The sequence below is a fragment of the Periplaneta americana genome, chromosome 1 (genome assembly GCF_040183065.1).
Source record: "Periplaneta americana isolate PAMFEO1 chromosome 1, P.americana_PAMFEO1_priV1, whole genome shotgun sequence".
Classification (NCBI taxonomy): domain Eukaryota; kingdom Metazoa; phylum Arthropoda; class Insecta; order Blattodea; family Blattidae; genus Periplaneta; species Periplaneta americana.
This window is the reverse complement of record NC_091117.1, coordinates 219541551-219562266: the sequence shown is the minus strand read 5'-3', so window position 1 is coordinate 219562266 and position 20716 is coordinate 219541551. Positions and strand designations below refer to the sequence as shown.

The 20716-nt window shown below is 33.6% G+C and overlaps 1 protein-coding gene across 1 annotated transcript; it reads right to left on the bottom strand.

Annotated features, from left to right (window-relative positions):
• Positions 1-1658: 1658 nt before the first annotated feature.
• Positions 1659-20306, bottom strand: LOC138709664 (uncharacterized). The gene is made up of 8 exons (XM_069840607.1): positions 20198-20306; positions 17299-17335; positions 16018-16103; positions 15313-15343; positions 11654-11766; positions 9754-9784; positions 2805-2872; positions 1659-1786 (listed from the first exon to the last, which is right to left on the bottom strand). Exons 1-8 carry the CDS (start codon positions 20240-20242, stop codon positions 1748-1750), a joined length of 450 nt encoding a protein of 149 aa, XP_069696708.1. The 5' UTR covers positions 20243-20306; the 3' UTR covers positions 1659-1747.
• Positions 20307-20716: the final 410 nt, after the last annotated feature.

The following is a 20716-nucleotide window of genomic DNA, read 5'->3' as shown; positions in this document are numbered from 1 at the left end:
AGCAGCTAATCAAAACGTAAATTGTCGATCTCCGATCAAAATTAGTGTGGAGTGGTTTCTGTTTTCTACACAACTACGTAATCATAATCTTCCAAATTGTTACCTGTTCCATCCATTTTTACACAGTTGTGTGAGGAGCAACTAATCAAAACTTAGGCCTAAATTGTCCATCTTCGATCAAATTCAGCGTGGAGTGGTTTCTGTTCTCTACACAACTACGTAATCAGAATTCTCCAAATTGTTACCTGTTCCATCCATTTTTACACAGTTGTGTGAGGAGCAACTAATCAAACCATAAATTTGGAAATGAGAATATATATTTTAATCACAGTAAGAATGTCCGAAAATGAGAACTCTTGGATTTAAATCCTGGTCACAGAAGTATTTAAATTCCGGCTTCAAAATTTAAAAAGTCTCTGGCAGTACACTTCATACACTATGCAGGAGGACAACACAACCAACATTAATCGGCAACATAACACAAAATGAGCTTAAATTCGCGTTTAATTGCTGAAATATGATTGATACAATACAATGCCATTAGGAAAGGTCAGGATAACAGAGATGGTTTGGAATTGAACGGGTTACATCAACTGCTTGTCTTTGCGGATGACCTGAATATGTTAGGAGAAGATCCTCAAACGATTAGGGAAAACGCGGAAATTCTACTTGAAGCAAGTAAAGAGATAGGGTTGGAAGTAAGTCCCGAAAAGACTAAGTATATGATTATGTCTCGTAACCAGAATATTGTACGAAATGGAACTATAAAAATTGGAGATTAATCCTTCGAAGAGGTGGAAAAATTCAAATATCTTGGAGCAACAGAAACAAATATAAACGACACTCGGGAGGAAATTAAACGCAGAATAAATATGGGAAATGCGTATTATTATTCGGTTGAGAAGCTTTTATCATCTAGTCTTCTGTCAAAAAATGTGAAAGTTAGAATTTATAAAACAGTTATATTACCGGTTGTTCTGTATGGCTGTAAAACTTGGACTCTCACTTTGAGAGAGGAACAGAGATTGAGGGTTTTTGAGAATAACGTTCTTAGGAAAATATTTGGGGCTAAGAGAGATGAAGTTACAGGAGAATGGAGAAAGTTACACGACGCAGAACTGCACGAATTGTATCCTTCACCTGGCATAATTAGGAACATTAAATCCAGACGTTTGAGATGGGCAGGGCATGTAGCACGTATGGGCGAATCCAGATATGCATATAGAGTGTTAGTTGGGAGGCCAGAGGGGAAAAGACCTTTGGGGAGGCCGAGACGTAGATGGGAAGATAATATTAAAATGGATTTGAGGGAAATGGGATATGACGATAGAGACTGGATTAATCTTGCTCAGGATAGGGACCAACGGGGAGCTTATGTGAGGGCGGCAATGAACCTCCGGGTTACTTAAAAGCCAGTAAGCAAATAAGTAAAATAGCATGAATTCGTTAATTGTCCACTAAATCGTATCAAAACATAAATTGTTCAAGTTAAATAATTCCTTTTTTTTTTCTATTCAGATACGTGGTTGATGCACTTTCAATTATGGATTGAAACAATATTTTATTTACCTTTCTACTACAAAAAATTTGGAAAATAAACATTTTTGTCTCTCCTCAAAATTTCATCTTATGTGACAATTATTTACGTTTTGATTAGTGGCTCCTTATATAGCCATAAAGATTGAACTTTAAAGTAAAATTTACACTGAATTATGTTAATTATTGACAGAATGTTTAACAGCGCTCTTTACTTACATGCATATCTTACGGCGGGAACCATTTCAATCTGAAAACAAATGAGAGAACAATCTAAAAATTGGTTCTCAATGAGCATCGTAGATGATTTCTTATTAAATTTATAGATATTCAAATTTTCATTAAACAATTTTTGTTTCTTTTTCAATGTATTTTTACTAGAAAATTACTTATGTTTCATTCAGATTTAACCATTGAGGCCCAACCTCTATAGATTATTACAAAGGGCCAAGTGTACGAAATTTGAATGAAATCAGACAAACGGTTCTTGAGATGTCAGGTTTTTGTATCGAAAAATGTATGAGTCTAAATTGAAATGAGGCACATATTAAGTATATAATTTTAAAACGAACTCTCATTAAAATTAATTTACTAGAAGTGAATATATTTATTCTTTATCGTTCCCTCATTAATTTTCACAATATTTCATGAACTAACAGATCTATTCTTCTCGACACTAGCGATATCTGTGAGTCATTCTCGTAGATCCGGGAAATGATGATTGCTATCTCAGACTTAAGGAAAAAATAGTAAATGGCTATTACTTTTTCAGTTTAGGTTAAATCATGTTTTTTGTAAGACAGAATTTTTTATTAAAAAATTGAAACTTTCAAACATATTAATGGTTACTAGATGTATTATATATCAAATTGCAGCTAAAATCGTATATAATAAGTATGCGAAATTTGAAGAAAATATTTAAAGTGAGAGTCAAGTTATGTAATATTTTGTAAAAAAAAAAAAATGAAAACGCTACTGTATGAAACCCCTTAAAAAAAAATCCAGGAAATGGAAGAATTTGATTTATTCCAGTGGTTGTGTAACATTTAGATTCAACTAAAGGGCCTGTCAAAATTTCTTCTGGTAGGATAAACATGTTGCTTTTATTTATATTTCAGACAATTTTTATGATAATAATTTAATAAAGCATATTTATATATTTGTTCAATTTGGAAAACATTAAAATCGGAATACATCAAATTTGTTGTATAATCAATTGACTGAAGTACATTTTCTTTCTACTCATGAACGTTTACCCATATACATACCATCGAGAAGCGTTCTCTGAGGATCTCATTTCCGACGGAGTTGGACACTTTGTTTGGAGAATTGTAAACTGGAACACAAATATGATATAAATCGCTGTTACACAGAGTGCGAATAATATGTTTGCAAATTTTAGGAGCTTATATCATGAACAGATTGCAACGAAATATCCAAATACATTGTTTCAGAAAAATATATTTTTCCTCTACACGCTAACACGTTTTACTCAATGAGTAAATTCTCGTTTTTCTCATTTCCTTTGCTAAACTAATAAAATCTTCTTTTCCTATTGCTATCCTCCTTTTGACTTCCTGGCAGCAGTTCATGTTACTGTTGTGGGACTGAAGCCGGATGGTCTATGGCGAGTCCTCGGCATCAACCCCTTTGATTTGATTACCTGGTTGGGTTTTTCCGAGGTTTTCGCCAACCAAAAGGCAAATGCCGGGTAATCTTTTGGCGAATCCTCGGACCTCACCTCATCTCACTACATCTCGCCATAATATTGTAAAAGTTTGCACAAAATTGTAAAAATTGTAGAAAATTACTGAATTGTAAAACTGTAAAAATTTGTAGAAATTGTAATTGTAATATTGTAAAATTTTGACTTGTTCCACATCTTAAAGCTTCATTACTTATGTATTTTATTTATTTTATTTTATTGAGTTATTTTACGACGCTGTATCAACATCTAGGTTATTTAGCGTCTGAATGAAATGAAGGTGATAATGCCGGTGAAATGAGTCCGGGGTCTAGCACCGAAAGTTAGCCAGCATTTGCTCGTATTGGGTTGAGGGAGAACCCCGGAAAAAACCTCAACCAGGTAACTTGCCCCGACCGGGATTTGAACCCGGGCCACCTGGTTTCGCGGCCAGACGCGCTGACCGTTACTCCACAGGTGTGGACTTACTTATGTAAGATCTATGGAATAAAATAAATGAATGAATGAATGATTATAGTACACCCCAAGTATTTGGAGCTGTTCACTTGCTCTGCTGCTTCATTTAGAATTCGCAAGTTTACCTTCTTTAGTTTTCTTCAGACAACCATGATCTTCATATTATTTGCATTTATCTTCATCCCATACTGCTCACAGCTTCATTTAGCTCCAGTAGCATATCCCTTAGTATCATCTCCTCTTCTGCTAACAACGCCATTTCATCAGCAAATCTTATACACTTTATTCTTCTTCCTCCTACTATCACTCCTCCCATGTTCTGAAAACAGTTCTTCACTAAATCCTCCAAGTAGATGTTGACCAGGGTAAGTGATAAAAGTCATCCTTCTCGTACTCCTCTCCACATTTCACTTCCTTCTGACATTTCTTCTCCTATCCTGACCTTGACTCGTTGTTTCATATAAAGATTACTGAACAGTCTTTTCTCTTTCCAATCCACACCAATTTTCTTTAGCATCCCCATCAGTTTATTCCAATCCACTCTCTCAAACGCCTTTTTGGGTCCACGAATACAATACTATATACACTTCTTTCTTGTTCTCTAAGTATCTCTCTCTGATTGTTCGTAGCAGTCCAATTGCATCTCTCGTACCTTTTTCATAACTGGTCTTCTTCCAACTGTTATTTCACTTTAGAATATAAACATCGTTTAAGGGGAGTTGGTCATAATCGCATGCAAAATAATGGTAAAAATAGCCTATCTTCAATCAGTTCATAAATATAATACTATTTATCAGAGATCTTTCATTTTTGTTAGCTATGTGTATATACATATTACGCTATAAAATGAAAAAGAATGGTTACTCTAGAGTAAATCTCTATCCTTAAATAATTTTTTTAATTAAGCACATTTCCTTTCATAAATTCACTACATGTCTGTGATTAGGTACACTCTATTCACTTATTATAGGACATATTGAATTGAAAATTTGACCACTTACTGCTAATAGATACTAAAACATATCCTACTAAAATTATTCATGTATCTGTAATATTATGCGCATAGGGCTTATCGTCAGTAAAATAAAAAAAAATGACGAAGATTAGTATAAGCCCTATGCCCATAATATTACAGATATTTTAATAATTTTAGTAGGGTATGTTTTAGTATCTACTAGTAGTAAGTGGCCAAAAATTTTAATTCAATGTGTGCTATGATAGGTGAATAGAGTGTACCTAATCACAGGTATATAGTGAATTTATATAAAAAATATGTTTAAATTAAAAAATTAATTTAAGGGTAAGATTTACACTAGATTAACTATTTCTCTTTCATTTTAAAGCTTAATGTGTATACATATATCACTAAAAAAATGAAAGAGCTGTGATAAATAGTATTACATTTATGACTGCTTGAAGATAGGCTATTTTTACCATTACTTTGCATGCGATAACGTCCAATTCCCCTTAAGAATTCGTAGGAGATTCTTCCCCGAGTGCGATATCACGCTGATAGTCCTGAATTCGTTACATTTTTTAGCATTATTTTTCTCCAGTATTGGAACTAACACCATCTCCGTAAAATCTTGTGGTCATTCGCCTTTCTAAGCAAGTAAATAATGATATTAAAATAGAAAGAGAGAGAGAGAGAGAGAAAATAATCGTCCGGCCTTAATTAAGGGTGACTACAAGGATCCGGAAATTAATAGCAAATAAATATAATCAGTTAAATATTAATATTGTTATAAAAATAAAGTGTAATGATTAAGCACCATTGATTACATTAGGGAACAACTGTTCTGCGGTAAAAAGGAAAGTTCGTAATTCGTATGGAAACCGATGCCCTGAGTCCGAAAATGATTTCATTTTTTATGTATCACGTCTAGTTTTGTCGCAATTTCAATTTTTCGATATTTATTGCCGAGCAGTATACACTATACATTAAGCCGAGGTGCCCCCTAGCTGATGGCACTAAATTTCCACAACTAAATATTTTTGTTCTAATATTTATCTCAGAATGATGTTTCGTCATCCAATGCCCAATCACCCCATCCCCTCTTTCACTTTGCCGGGGAGTTGTTCTTTAAAGAAAACCCTAATATACATTCTTAAATCTTGTCAGTTGAGCAGCTGGCTTACTTCTGTGAACACGTGTGAATTTTGTTACAGTGGAGTCCCTAGAATTGTAATGCAAAAGCGTGATTTTAAAAACTGAATATGGCGAGTACATCAGAATTGCGTAGGAGGCAGTGTATACAAAATCCTTAGAAGTTTTGCTATAATTGTGGGTGTTATATGTTCGATGGAAAAGTTCGTAAAATAGATTCGTTTGTAAAGAAGCTATATTTTGCTTACTTCGAAGTAAAAGTTTGGTGATATGAATAAATCATTTGCACTTCAAAGTGCCTGTAACAATTGTCTTACCTGTACCTACTTGAGACTGTGAGAAACAGACCTCAAAGCTGATTGAAGATTTGGATACTTAATTGATTTCTTGGATGACAGTGAATCTGAATGCAGATACTGAGATGTTTTCTGATCCAGACGAATTTGACAATTCACCAAAAAAATTTACCCAACCTGAGCTGAATGATTTGGTAAGGGAATTAGGACTCGCCAAAAAGAAAAGTGTTTTACAAGGCTCTAGACTGCATGAGAAAATCATGTTGGCACCTGGAGTTACAGTTCCGTGGTATAGGAATCGTGAAAAACTTTTCCGGAAATACTGTACACAGAAAAATAAATGGTATATTGTATAGTTGTGAGAAATCTACTAAAACAGTTGGGAGAGGAGGTATATGAGCCCAAAAGTTGGAGGTTTTTGTTGGTTCTTCGAAAAATAGCCTTAAGGCAGTATTGCTTCTTAATGGCAATAAATTAGCGTCCATACCATTTCCACATTCTACAATCCTAGTGGAATCATATGAAACATTAAGGTTGGTTCTCGAAAATATTAAATATCATGAGCATGAGTGGCAAATACGCAGTGACCTGAAGGTTGTTGGTTTACTATTGGGACAACAGGGAGGATACACAAAATTTCCGTGCTTCCTGTGCGAGTGGATAGCAGGGCCAGGGACAAACATTGGAACATTGTATACTGGCCTGAAAGAAAGCAACTAACGCCAGTGCACAAAAATATTAACAATCGTTGCTCGTAAGAAAATAAATACTCCCCCTGTTAACTTACATATAAAACTGGGAGTTATGAAGCAGTCTGTCAAGGCACTAGACAAAAAAGTCTTTCTTGCTTCCAGTATTTATGTACGAACTCTTTTTCATTGTCACACGCTGAAATCAGGGAGTGAATATTTGATGCCCCACAAATTCCAAAGCTAATGATGGATCACAATTTCACCAGTACTTACAATGAAAGAAACAGAAGAATGTGTATGGAACGCATTCAAAGAAGTTGTGAAGAAATTTCTTGGTAACGTGAAGGATCCACGGTACAAAGAAATTGTAGAAAACATGTTGGACAAGTTCAAAGTGCTCGGTTGTAACATGAACCTAAAGCTCCACTTTCTAATGGACCATATAGATTACTTTCCTGCGAATTTAGGAGCCCTCAGCGAAGAGAAAGGTAAAAGGTTCCACAGGATCTAAAAGAGGTAGAGCAACGCTACCAGGGACGTTGAGATGTAAATATGATTGACGATTACTGTTGGAGTGTTGAAGAGAATACTTGAGGACTTCACACACACACTAAGATTCCATGGAAAGAGAAAAAGCGAAACAGAGGACGTCTAACATAGGCTACATTCTGAAGGTGAGCTCTATGCTCTTATAATTTAGTTTAGTAAAATGTTTTGCTTGTACGAATCAGATACAGAAAATAATTATATGATTTCTGCGAACACGCTGTAACTTATAATTTTATTTTGTGGCAAAATAACGTTTTGCTACAATGCCAAAAAACCTGACGTTATACGGCAAAACAAAATGCATTTTTGAATTCAGCACACCAAAATTAGTAAAAGTTGCATATTTATATTTATACCGCAGAAAAAAAGTTCTCATTTCTTCCCTAGTGTTATCAATTATAAAATAACATCTTAGAAGATGACTATAAAATTATACTTATAAATATAAGATTTTATTTAAAATTAGCATATCCTTAATTAAGGCCTTCTGAGTGGTATAAATGAAATTGTATAATCTGCAGGGAATCTTTAAGAATTTGAGAGATGATTCTTTGAATTTCAAAAGATGATATTGATAACTGTTTTAAAAAATTATATATAAATTTTGGTAAAGAACTCCGAGCACCAAATAACCTATCACTGACCAATTGACATTAAGTGGTTGTATGTAAAAAATGTGCTGGTGTCTTTCAACATATTTTCCTTCATTAGGAATGATAAAATTCCAGTCTAAGGGAGGTACATTCATATGAGAATGTCATATTGCTAAATTTGCACTGTCGCAGTTCAGTTGTGACTCATTATAGTGTCGGAGATATCTCAATATGCATTTGGCAGTGTGTTTTTCACAATTATGTCACTAACTGGTTTATGTCGCATGGCCTCTTTGGAAAGATAGGTCTTAATATTTCTCCATTTCGTGAAGACTTGAGATAAAAGCTTAACTAAAACTGAGCCCAAATTTTCCTCTATTTTGTAAACATGTCGTGTCCAAACACAAAATAAATTTTACTTATAAGTTTACCTTCTTTCAGAAACACCACTGCAGGGAACCTGAATATTAATTAATATCAGTTGTACTGTCATCGGTAATTATGACAGTGAGTGTCAACATTGAAAGAATACTTTGTATAAATTAGCCTACATGAAATAAAATTAATATCAACTATAATATTTACTTCCCAAAAACGTTAACCAACATTCATTTATTACTAATTAAGTCGTTATATGTATACTGAAGTTTCAAGCACATTGCTTTAATATTTAGACGCTGAAATATATTTTTGATCATACCTGCTCTTATGCTTGAGGACTTCCGGTTTCAGATCTTATAATATTATGATAATATTTGGCTGAAGTAACATGTCAGGAGAAAATCCACAAATGATTAGGGAAAACACGGGAATTTTACTGGAAGCAAGTAAAGAGATAGGTTTGGAAGTAAATCCCGAAAAGACAAAGTATATGATTATGACTCGTGACGGGAATATTGTACGAAATGGAAATATAAGAATTGGAAATTTATCTTTTGAAGAGGTGGAGAAGTTCAAATATCTTGGAGCAACAGTAAAAAATATAAATGATACTTGGGAGGAAATTAAACACAGAATAAATATAGGAAATGTGTGTTATTATTCGGTTGAGAAACTTTTATCATCCAGTCTGCTGTCAAAAAATCTGAAAGTTAGAATTTATAAAACAGTTATATTACCGGTTGTTCTGTAGGGTTGTGAAACTTGGACTCTCACTCTGAGAGAGGAACATAGGTTAGGGGTGTTTGAGAATAAGGTGCTTAGGAAAATATTTGGGGCTAAGAGGGATGAAGTTACAGGAGGATGGAGAAAGTTACACAACACAGAACTGCACGCATTGTATTCTTCACCTGACATAATTAGGAACATTAAATCCAGACGTTTGAGATGGGCAGGGCATGTAGCACGTATGGGCGAATCCAGAAATGCATATAGAGTGTTAGTTGGAAGGTCGGAGGGAAAAAACCTTTAGGGAGGCCGAGACGTAGATGGGAAGATAATATTAAAATGGATTTGAGGGTGGTGGGATATGATGATAGAGATTGGTTTAATCTGTCTGAGGATAGGGACCAATGGCGGGCTTATGTGATGGCGGCAATGAACCTCCGGGTTCCTTAAAAGCCAGTAAGTAAGTAAGTAAGTTTGGCTGAAGTACAGAATCCATAAAATGCAGTAATTTTAACACTAACAAACGGGTTCAATCATCAAACGATATTCACAAGCACAAGACGAGCTTTGACTTTGCACTGAGATTGTATATTTATTCTATTCTTTCTATTTAAAAAGGTTATGAACATAGGAAAAATAATTATTTTGTAAGGTTCTAAGACTTTGTACGCCGGCATTTGCATGGATTTACGGAATAACAGTTTGTACTTACATTGAGATCCGACACTATGGTTAGGCCTAACCTGTAAAACAAATAAGATGTTATTAACAACTGAACGTCGTGTGCATTTGATCTTACATTCCATTTAAAATTATGGGTAATATATTTTAAGTTATAATTCGTACCCTATAAATTCTTCCAAGAATTTCAAAAATCACTGCATGTGCAAAATACACACTGACCGCTAATGCTGTAAGGTGTTGGTCCTGTACATCCCCTTCTTCTACTTTTCTTCGTATTCTGCACTTTACCGCTGATGAAATGAAGCGAAGTAATGGGTATTTATGGACCAAGATTACATTAATTAATTTATTAATTTATTTATTTTATTTATTTTATTTATTTATTTATTTATTTATTATTTTGCTAATAATTGTAACATAAATTATAAAATATACAGAGAAACTTTAGCTCGCCCCTGAAAGAGTAGAACTCGAAATATATGTTTCAATTGCGTCGAGTTTAGGTATTTTAGAAAAATATTACAGCGTTTTTTTGTACTTTGACTTTATGATGATCTTTTTTTTTTTTTTTTTTTTTTTTTTTTTCGTTTTAAGTGAATTCAAGTAAATCTGTTATCTCTTAAATAAGTCAATCTAACCCACTTAAGGGGGATAGTTATACCTTTACAAGATAAAGAAATGTGCAAAAATTAGAATGTTTCTACCTATTCCATTTATTTTATTTCATTTTATTTATTGATGTATTTTAATTGATAAATAAATCAATCAATTCATTATTTTTTATTATTTATTTATTTTGCTTAAATTATTTGCTTATTTATTTATTTATTTATTTATTTATTTATCTATTTATTTATTTATTTATTTATCTATCTATAATTAATTTATTCATTCATTTATTTAAATGTTTGTAAGATATTGTAAAAAATATTGTAAAAAATTGCACGAAATTGTAAAAATTATAGAAAATTACTAAATTGTAAAACTGTAAAAATTTGTAACAAAGAATGAATGAATGAATGAATACGTTACAATGTAACTTGTTTTTGAGAGCTAATTATTTCTTTCGCTTTTAACCTGCACTAAATGCAATCTTGCGTTTTCCAGAATTTTTTAAGCACATAGGTACCTCAAATTTGATGCAAGAGTTGTATTTTCGCCGGCAGCTGATATTTATGTTATTCTCTATGCTATTTGTATATACATACATAAATTACATTAAATTATGTACTTATGTAATAATTAAATTTATTTTCATAACCAAAATATGCTTTTCTTATTGCAAGTATTGACTGAATACTTTATTAAAATGAAAACTAAGATTTAAAAAATTATATTTTTAATTTCGTTCGTTTAACGTAAAGTAAACATAATAAATTTTCTGTTTTTCCTGTGAAGTTATAAAAATTTTAAAAATTTTGTTTTCATAACGTGAAATAAGCATCATTATTGTTTACGATCTGTAGAATATTCAATTGAGATGGGAGTGGGGAAATATTTATGCCTTTTAAACTTAGTTTTAAATAACGTATCTTATTGTCTGTGTACTCTGAACATTTAATTAAAATAATATTTTAGAGATTATTTTAAAAATTACAAATTATTTTGATTAACGTGAAATGAGCATTCTTCATTCTCATTTAAAAGAAAATTTGAGTAAACAAGTAACAAACTTAGGGAAGATGAAGCTGAAGTCAATGAAACGCATATTAGTACAGTTTGAAATATAATTTCGTCAATATTATAGATATCTTAAAATTTTGTTCGTAGAAGTAAAGCTAAAAGTTCATATTAATTTAGTATGGAAAAAATTAAAAATCAATTTTTTAACCTTCGAAGTATATCTAACCTCTTAAAGACGCAACGACACATTTGAGACAAAAATTCCGTGATGTAGGAAGGCTATCGCTCATAATCATGTCACTCACCCTGTCATCATCATCATCACCATCATAATCATCAAAAAAGCCATCTTCAGGAAGATATTCATCTACGATGGTGTTGCCCACTTCGTTCTTCACAGTGTTGGGAGAATTTTTAACTGAAACAATGAAACATACATCCTATCCTTTCTAAACGAACGTGATTATATAAACAAAATTTGTTTACAAATTGGGTTTGAAATTTTTGATTTGTGAGAATTATTGCACAAATCACTGCGTTTCCAAAGTTTTCTCCTATTTTTGTTTGGTAATGAAGAGAATTTTTACTCATTGAGATCGTTGTACATGGAATATTCACTTGATTGGAAAGCGTAGCCTACGCTTACATAATTGTGACATCAGCGTAGAGAAATTTATAATCGAAAATGGAAAATGTGCAAGTCTCACTTCTATTTGTGATCTATTACCGCATTTTCCTCAATCATAATGTTACAATATGCTTAAATAAGCAACCGGACTGAAATGAAGAGTCCACTGCAAGAATGATGGATGCCATTTGGAATACATTTTGCAGGAGAAGCAATTGAAAGTTTGAAATGCTTAGCGCTGAAAGCTTAACAGTGATTTTCCGAATTTAAATTTAAATTGTTAACTGCCTCCCATTTGAGGTAGCCCAGAAGGACTCGGTATACTCTCCTATATGAATTTTACAATATTAAGTGTTTACATAAATTTGTTGACAAAATTAAAATAAACATATATGAATTATAAAGTGAAGAAAAGGAAATTAAACAGAGTGAATAAGATGACTCAGAATTTGGCAAGAGCGTTTCAAAACAGAAGTTATGATGTCAGTAGTAAGTGTCTGTGGTAGTTCAAAAGTCTTCCTGAAGCTTTCAAAGAACTTGGGAATCACACCACGAGCTCCAATAAGAAGACCAATCACCTCAATGTTTTCAAGCTGGTATTTTGCTTTGAAGTAATCAACTGTTGGCAGATAAATGTTGATCTTTTCTTGATTGACATCCTCCGGCTGGCTACTCCCCGTTTCAATCCTTATGGTAGGATCAATTATATGTCCTTTCTTGGTAGTCTGGGAATACGCTATGATGTCAATTCTTCTAGAGGAGCCATTAGTAGCAAGGCAAAAAACTTCCTCTTCTACTATCCAAGACTTTTTTCTCAAAGCAGTTGCAATTATTAAGGATCGAACATGATGGTGTCTGGCATTTCGGAGGAGTAAACCTCTGTTACGCTGACCTTGGACGTGGGCAAGGGTTTCAGTCTCCGGGCAGTCATGTCTGCACCGGGATCCGTCCAAAGAGCGACCAGGTACTCCTCTAACTGCTAAATTTGCGTTCATTTTGAGGCAGGTTACCCCTTCAGATGTAGATAGTCCAGGCTTGTTAAAAATCCAGGCATTGGCTTTAGGACAATGGACAATGACTATCAGTGTTAATGCCGTATAATTCTCTGTGCACATTCTATATGTCTTAAGCTATGCATTGACAGTCTTGGTTCATTTTCGACAAGAAAGTGACATCCATCATTCTTGCAGTGGACCTATTCAAATATTATCTACACTGAACAATAAGTAATCAAAATCCCAAGAAGAGAAAAAATATTATTTTATGTTTTAACTTCATACGAAATGAAATCAAATGAAAGAGAGAAGATATAAAATATTAATAAATGATAGAGATAAACGTTATACAATTAAAAGGATAATCCTTGTAATATAGAATAAAAGAAAATGTGGGGAGAGATAAGAATTAGGAGAAAATGAGAGAGAAGAGATTAGAGGAAGTAGTAAAAGATCAACAGCTATGAAAATAGTCATAGATGAAGAAAGAAGAGAATAGAAAAGAAAACTGATGAACGGGAGTGTAAAGGATGATGCTGTAAGCACAATGGTTATTTAGAAGGCTGCTTAGCGCGCTTGTATAGGCCTAATACAACTTTAAACTTTTTATTGCAATACTATTGAAAATAATTAAAGGGAAAATATTTAATACATACCACAATAAGCTATACATATTTATTTATGAAAACATATCTTCAATATATTTAATTCTGATTTTTATTATGTTTTTACACATTTAGGTGTACTTTTCTCAGATCGTTTGATCTATGACACAACAGTTTCTATTTTGTGTCAAAAAGTCCTGGAAATTAATGATAATACTACTGCTAGTGCTACCACAGGCTACTGCTATTGCTACTACTACTACTACTACTACTACTACTACTACTACTACTACTACTACTACTACTACTTACTTACTTACTTACAAATGGCTTTTAAGGAACCCGAAGGTTCATTGCCGCCCTCACATAAGCCCGCCATCGGTCCCTATCCTGTGCAAGATTAAGCCAGTCTCTATCATCATATCCCACCTCCCTCAAATCCATTTTAATATTATCCTCCCATATACGTCTCGGCCTCCCTAAAGGTCTTTTTCCCTCCGGTCTCCCAACTAACACTCTATATGCATTTCTGGATTCGCCCATACGTGCTACATGCCCTGCCCATCTCAAACGTCTGGATTTCAAGTTCCTAATTATGTCAGGTGAAGAATACAATGTGTGCAGTTCTGTGTTGTGTAACTTTCTCCATTCTCCTGTAACTTCATCCCGCTTAGCCCCAAATATTTTCCTAAGCACCTTATTCTCAACCACCCTTAACCTATGTTCCTCTCTCAGAGTGAGAGTCCAAGTTTCACAGCCATATAGAAGAACCGGTAATATAACTGTTTTATAAATTCTAACTTTCAGATTTTTGGAGAGCAGACTGGATGATAAGAGCTTCTCAACCGAATAATAACACGCATTTCCCATATTTATTCTGCGTTTAATTTCCTCCCGAGTGTCATTTATATTTGTTACTGTTGCTCCACAATGGATTTTCTTCACTCTATATTGCAGTCATAAACTCATAACGGTTAAGTTTTCATGTAGAAATTCACAGTCACTTACATTACTTACTTATTTATGGGTTTTAAGGAACCCGGAGGTTCATTGCCGCCCTCACATAACCCTGCCATCGGTCCCTATCCGATAAAGAGCAAGATAAATCCAGTCTCTATCATCATATCCCACCTCCCTCAAATCCATTTTAATATTATCCTCCCATGTACTTCTCGGCCTCCCCAAAGGTCTTATTCCCTCCGGCCTTCCAACTAACACTCTATATGCATTTCTGGATTCGCCCATACGTGCCACATGCCCTGCCCATCTCAAACGTCTGGATTTAATGTTCCTAATTATGTCAGGTGAAGAATACAATGCGTGCAGTTCTGCGTTGTGTAACTTTCTCCATTCTCCTGTAATTTCATCCCTCTTAGCCCCAAATATTTTCCTAAGCACCTTATTTTCAAACACCCTTAATCTCTGTTCCTCTCTCAAAGTGAGAGTCTAAGTTTCACAATTAGTAATATAACTGTTTTATAAATTCTAACTTTCAGATTTTTTGACAGCAGACTAGATGACAAAAGCTTCTCAACCGAATAATAACACGCATTTCCCATGTTTAATCTGTGTTTAATTTCCTCCCGAGTGTCATTTATATTTGTTACTGTTGCTCCAAGATATTTGAAGTTTTCAACCTCTTCGAAGGACAAATCTCCAAATTTTATAGTTCTATTTCGTACAATATTCTGGTCACTTATATTAATGGACAGAATTTTAGCAATGTTATTACTTACATGTAGATCTTACTGCGGGTACTATTCCGATCTGAAATTGATATCACACGAATATTAAATAGATAAATTTTTGGCAACGTACTATTACATATAAATTAGTGAAAATATATAATTAGTCACTATTACTTTCATGTTAAATTTTGCAGTGTATAATGGAGAAAAATATCTACGTTTCTCAGTACTACAGACATCTATGAGCCATTATCACATATTTGGGGCGAATAATGGAAATATAAAAAAACGTACATATCTTTCCTGCTTATATAAATATATTTTTAAAATTATATATTTATATAATTGGAATATAAATCTGTGGTACAATCAAAACGAAAGGAAGAAACCCTGTACATATCATGAGTAATGAATATAAAACTGCAAATAAAATAAAATAATAGATAATGAGTAATTGACACGTGAATTTGCGGGAAATGGATAAATTAACCGCCAAATAGTAATGGACAGTAGGCCTGCATTATAGTTTGATAAGTTTTATGTAATTCTAGGAATGACTACGCGTCATTTATGAGTGAATCTTGTAGGTCTACTTTAACTTCCTGATAATCTTTCCTTCCCAGTTTCTCACAAATCTCTAAATTCTGATTTTTGTTAAGCTAGTGGATTTAAAATTAGCAAAAAAAAAACAACTTATCATATGTGATTATTGAGTAATCAGTGTGTGGTCAAGCATAGCAATGTGCCACTCACCACAGGGTCATCATGTATGTAGGGAATGTATCCATCGATGATGGTGTCGCCAACTGCGCTCTTCACAGCATTGGGAGAATCAATAACTGCATCAAGAATACATGTATTGTGGACTTACTAAAGCAAGGCGTTATTGTGATCATATTCTTGTAAGTGAAGTTTTCAAGTATTTTTCATAAGCATAATAAAATTCGTTCAGGACACTAGAAAATTCGTAATTCGTACAAATAATTTATCAGCATATCAATAACAACCTCATAAAATTACTTACAAAAATCACTCCCAAAAATAATATACACTTAGACTATGAAAAAAATTATTTGATTAACAATATTTTCAAGGGAAATTATTCAAATCTGCTTTACAGGGAACTTCACCTGAAAGACTAGATTTGCATAATATATACGTTACTGTGTACGTTAACAGAAAACCACAATTCCAAGTCACACAGAGATTGTGTGCACTCGTTGTGGGTCTCTGGCGTTTCGTCAGCCCACGCGAGTTACGTGGATATAAAGGGAAAAGTTTAGACGGTGTCAGGTGGAGTTCCCCGGTAGCTCAGTGGTAGAGCGCTGGTACGTTCAACCAGAGGTCCCGGGATCGATACCCGGCCCCGGAACAATTTGTCCCTTGAAATTATTTGTATATATACAAAAAAAATAGTAGTATGAACACGGGTCCAAAAATACTCAGTTTTTGTGAGTAGGACTTACAAATGTTATCATAGTGCACCCTAGTAAGTTATTTATTTATTTTTTTTTTTGCTGAAATTATTATGATGCATTGTATTTACATTTCCTCATATGAACTCTTTAAAATTTCGATCTCCTGCTAAATAATTGTCTCATCGAGTTCCGAATATGATTGGCCTTCACGCTCACCAGATTTCAATCAATTGTACTTCTTTCTGTGCAGGTACTTAAGTCGTTGGTATATTGGACTCCTTTGAGTAATAAAACAATTGTCTGTCAGCGGATTATGTACAAATGTCAGACAATAAAAGCCATGCCAGGAATTTGGAAGAATGTTCAGGTCTTGTTCAGACGGTTAGCTCCAGCCTGTATTCATGTAGGAGGTCGATATTTTGAGCATTTCATCCAAGCAAATATAAAGACTGCATAATAATTTCAGCAAAGAAACATACTTGAGTGTACTATGATCATAATTGCATGAACTTTTGCCCACATTTTTTCATTACATCCTGTACATATTATATATGGAAATAAGATACAGAAAGAAAATAATTAATGTTATTTATTTAACAGAAGAAAATTAACTTACAATATGACCTTCGGAAGTAGGGGGTAGCTGCAATTTCCTGAAAAATAAATAAATCGAATCAGCTTTATAATATCTGTTGAGCAATAGACCGCGCCTTAATCCCGGAAAGAAAATTATATTTGGCATATATTTTACCCTAATAATTCGGTTAACCACGTTTGGCATATTTTAATATTCTTGCTGTCTACTTGTACCACCACTGTTGAAGATATTTCATAAATAAGTGTTATCATAACTTCGAAAATGACTATGAAAAGCTTTTGCTACGTTCGCATCTGACTTGTTTTGAGAATTCTAACACGCCATTATATAAATGTAAACAACATGACAAACGTGATGCCGAGTCTCCATAAAGGATATCCTAGCACATCACATTGGTTACGAACTAATACCCTTACCATGGACGGATATCAAATCCACAATTTTGACAACATATTGAAATTGTTCATAGCTACAGTTCTTGTACCATACGAGGATTGTTCAGAATTGCTGCAAAATGACTTTATTGCGTTTCTGATATTAATACATTTTTTTTTCATATCTGTAGGAAGAAGTAGAGAGGTCCGCCTTAGTTTAGGTGGTAATGTTATGACAGTATTTTCCTGAAGAGGATGAAATCAAAAGATTTTACTATTTTTCTTATTCCTAGAAAAAAAAATGTTAAATTCGTGTGTACGTACGTATTTCTATCAAAAGATTCATGTTCGAATGCGTAGAAATATGTTTGTTAGTGTAAATCGTGGAAGTGGCAAAATCGTCGTTACTCGAGCTAGAAACGCGTCTTTTGTATAAACGTTAATAAAATCTACAAATTCCAACCGATTGTGCTAATTCTTTTATAAAGTGTTTAATATGTGATATTAAACAGTATTCTATCACTCATTCCGATTTCCCACTCAAACAAAATTTTTCTAAAAATTTAGTTTTTGCGAGACTTCAAGCTTGATAAACAGGAATAAAAACTACAAATCCCATCGGATTTTTCTAATTTCTTTAAAAAAAATGTTAAATTCGTATGTGCGCACCAATATCTATCAAATGATTCATGTTCCTGTGCGGAGAAATAGTCTATGTGTTTGTTAGTGTAAATCGCCCAAGTGGCAAAATCGTCGTTTCTCGAGCTAAAAACGCTATAACGGAGACGGCGCACGTGAGGGTCTGTAGTGTGGGGGTTCAAAAAGATATCTGCGTTTTCAATTTAAAATTGTATATTATTTTTCTTTGTAGTATGAAGGACAAAATACATTATGTACTACATTTATACTTAAATATATTTTGTTCTCATTAACTTAATTTACACACAAAATAAATACAAAATATTAAAATTTTTACTAAAAAACCTTGTCGTGTATTTGAGGCATTTTAGGCCTTCCTGGCGCTCTCAAATATTTTTATACTTCATTCTTGAATACACTTTTATATAATTACTGATGACCTGTTAAGTTATTTACGTTAAATAAGTAATTACGCCATTGTGTTAACATTTTAAATTATTAATTAATGTTTGAGGAGAAAAATTCGCTCCGGCGCCGGGGATAGAACTCGGATCCTTGGTTCTACGTACCAAGCGCTCTGACTACTGAGCCACGGCGAATTCAATCCACAGCACCGGATCGAACCTTCCTCCTTCAATGTTTCCCTTTGTGGCCTGACTCCAAGTTAGGCATATATGTTGACGTCTATGTCCCATGTCAACTGCCGTTATACAAGGGGCGCACTCAGCTGAGTGACTTGTTTGGCCAGGATTTCGCAGTTGCGCGCACAGTGATCTGTACAAATATCCACTGCAGATATGAGAATATTATAGATTTTTATTAATTTGTCCTACAGAATAATATCTGTAATATTGACAATTAATATTACAGATATTATTCTGTAGGACAAATTAATAAAAATCTATAATATTTTAAATTATGTTGTTATTTTATCTTATTGAGTAGTTTCTATGTTATTTCTATAATGAGAGTTCAGAAGATAATAATTAAACTGTATAGCTCAGATAGTAGAGCAATTATTGTCTATGGACTTGAAGGCCCGAAGTTCGATCTTGGGTGGTGACGGGATTTTCTCGGTCGGAACGTGGTGCCGAAAACACAACCACATTCTAGTTCCGAGGTTAAGAAAACATGGGGCTCTATATCCAGGCCCCCAAATGCTTACATGGCATGTGAAGGACTGCCTTTACCTCAAGGTCTAAGATATGTAAAATTATTGTAATTCATAGGAAAAATTCACCCTAAAATATGAGAATGTATAATGATGGACATAATACGGTATACGGTAAAACAAACTACACTGAAATTAATTCTCATTTGCTGTCCACGTTTCCCTAGAAACGAAGTATTTATTATTTTATTGTATGTAACAGTTTAATATATTGTGAATTCAATGTAGTGTTGATTTTTCTAATTATTATATTTCAATAATCATCAGAAACTTTATGAACAATTTGTGGCACGTGATAGTACACATTTTGAACACATTCTGTATGCAATTTGATAACATTACAATATCGTTTGCTTTGCTTCATATTGTAGTTGAACTACTCGGGTATTTCCTAAGTCAAATAATGCCACACTGCGCATGCTCTGAGCAGAAAGTTTTGGCATATATGACGACGAGATATTCACTTCGCTTTTCTGTACAAATATTATATTTCAAGGCAGAGATGGGATTAAACTTTAGCCCCTTATGAACCGCGCTACAGATTTTGAAACATTTTCGTCCACTCAACAATAAATTATATTCCTCACTGTACAACCAATATTTATAAGTTGCAGACATTTCTTTTTTCAATTTTCTCAAAACTTATAGCTCGGGACATGTGTGGTTTCTCAAATAAACAGCTCAATTGTTGAACAAGTTTTATATCTACATGATAAATTTCACCGAAACTTACCTGGAGCAAAAAAGCTGTAACAAAGAACAAACTGATAGCCTTCATCTTATAGAGGTTACAAAAAATCCGCAATTGCTAAATGTGAATAGTGCAAAAAAAATCAGAGGTATTTATACAAATGTTGGGATAATTATGACTTTGTTACAAGGGATAATACTGGCGAGATAGGGGAGAAGTGGGTACAGTGAGACAGAGAGAACAATGGGACATTTTTTATTAGATGGTAAATTTTGATGTTGAAATGTTTGTAACAGTAGAGTTGTATGTTGCATGAGTAAAGTGACAGTATTTTCATACTGGATTTGATTCTAGATATAAAGGTGAGTGATGAAAAATTAATTCGTAATTTTTCACTCTAGAAGTAAAATTTTGGCTTGTGTTTAATGCAGGTATATTGGATGTACAAATGAGATATAAATATGAATGTTTTGTTACCTAATACTATGGTATTTGACGTTATGTTTGGCAAAGTTTCGTCTTTCTTGTTTTAATTTTGAAGTGATGGCGCCATTTTTAAAC

Bases quoted from the DNA above. Each gene is read 5' to 3' on its own strand.
- LOC138709664 (XM_069840607.1), bottom strand. From the start codon at position 20,242: ATGAAGGCTATCAGTTTGTTCTTTGTTACAGCTTTTTTGCTCCAG. The intron at 11,767-15,312 runs GTAAGTAATAAC...TCATTGTTTCAG, and splicing joins ACCCGCAGTAAGATCTACAT to TTAAAAATTCTCCCAACACT. The intron at 1,787-2,804 runs GTATGTATATGG...ATTTGTTTTCAG, and splicing joins TCAGAGAACGCTTCTCGATG to ATTGAAATGGTTCCCGCCGT.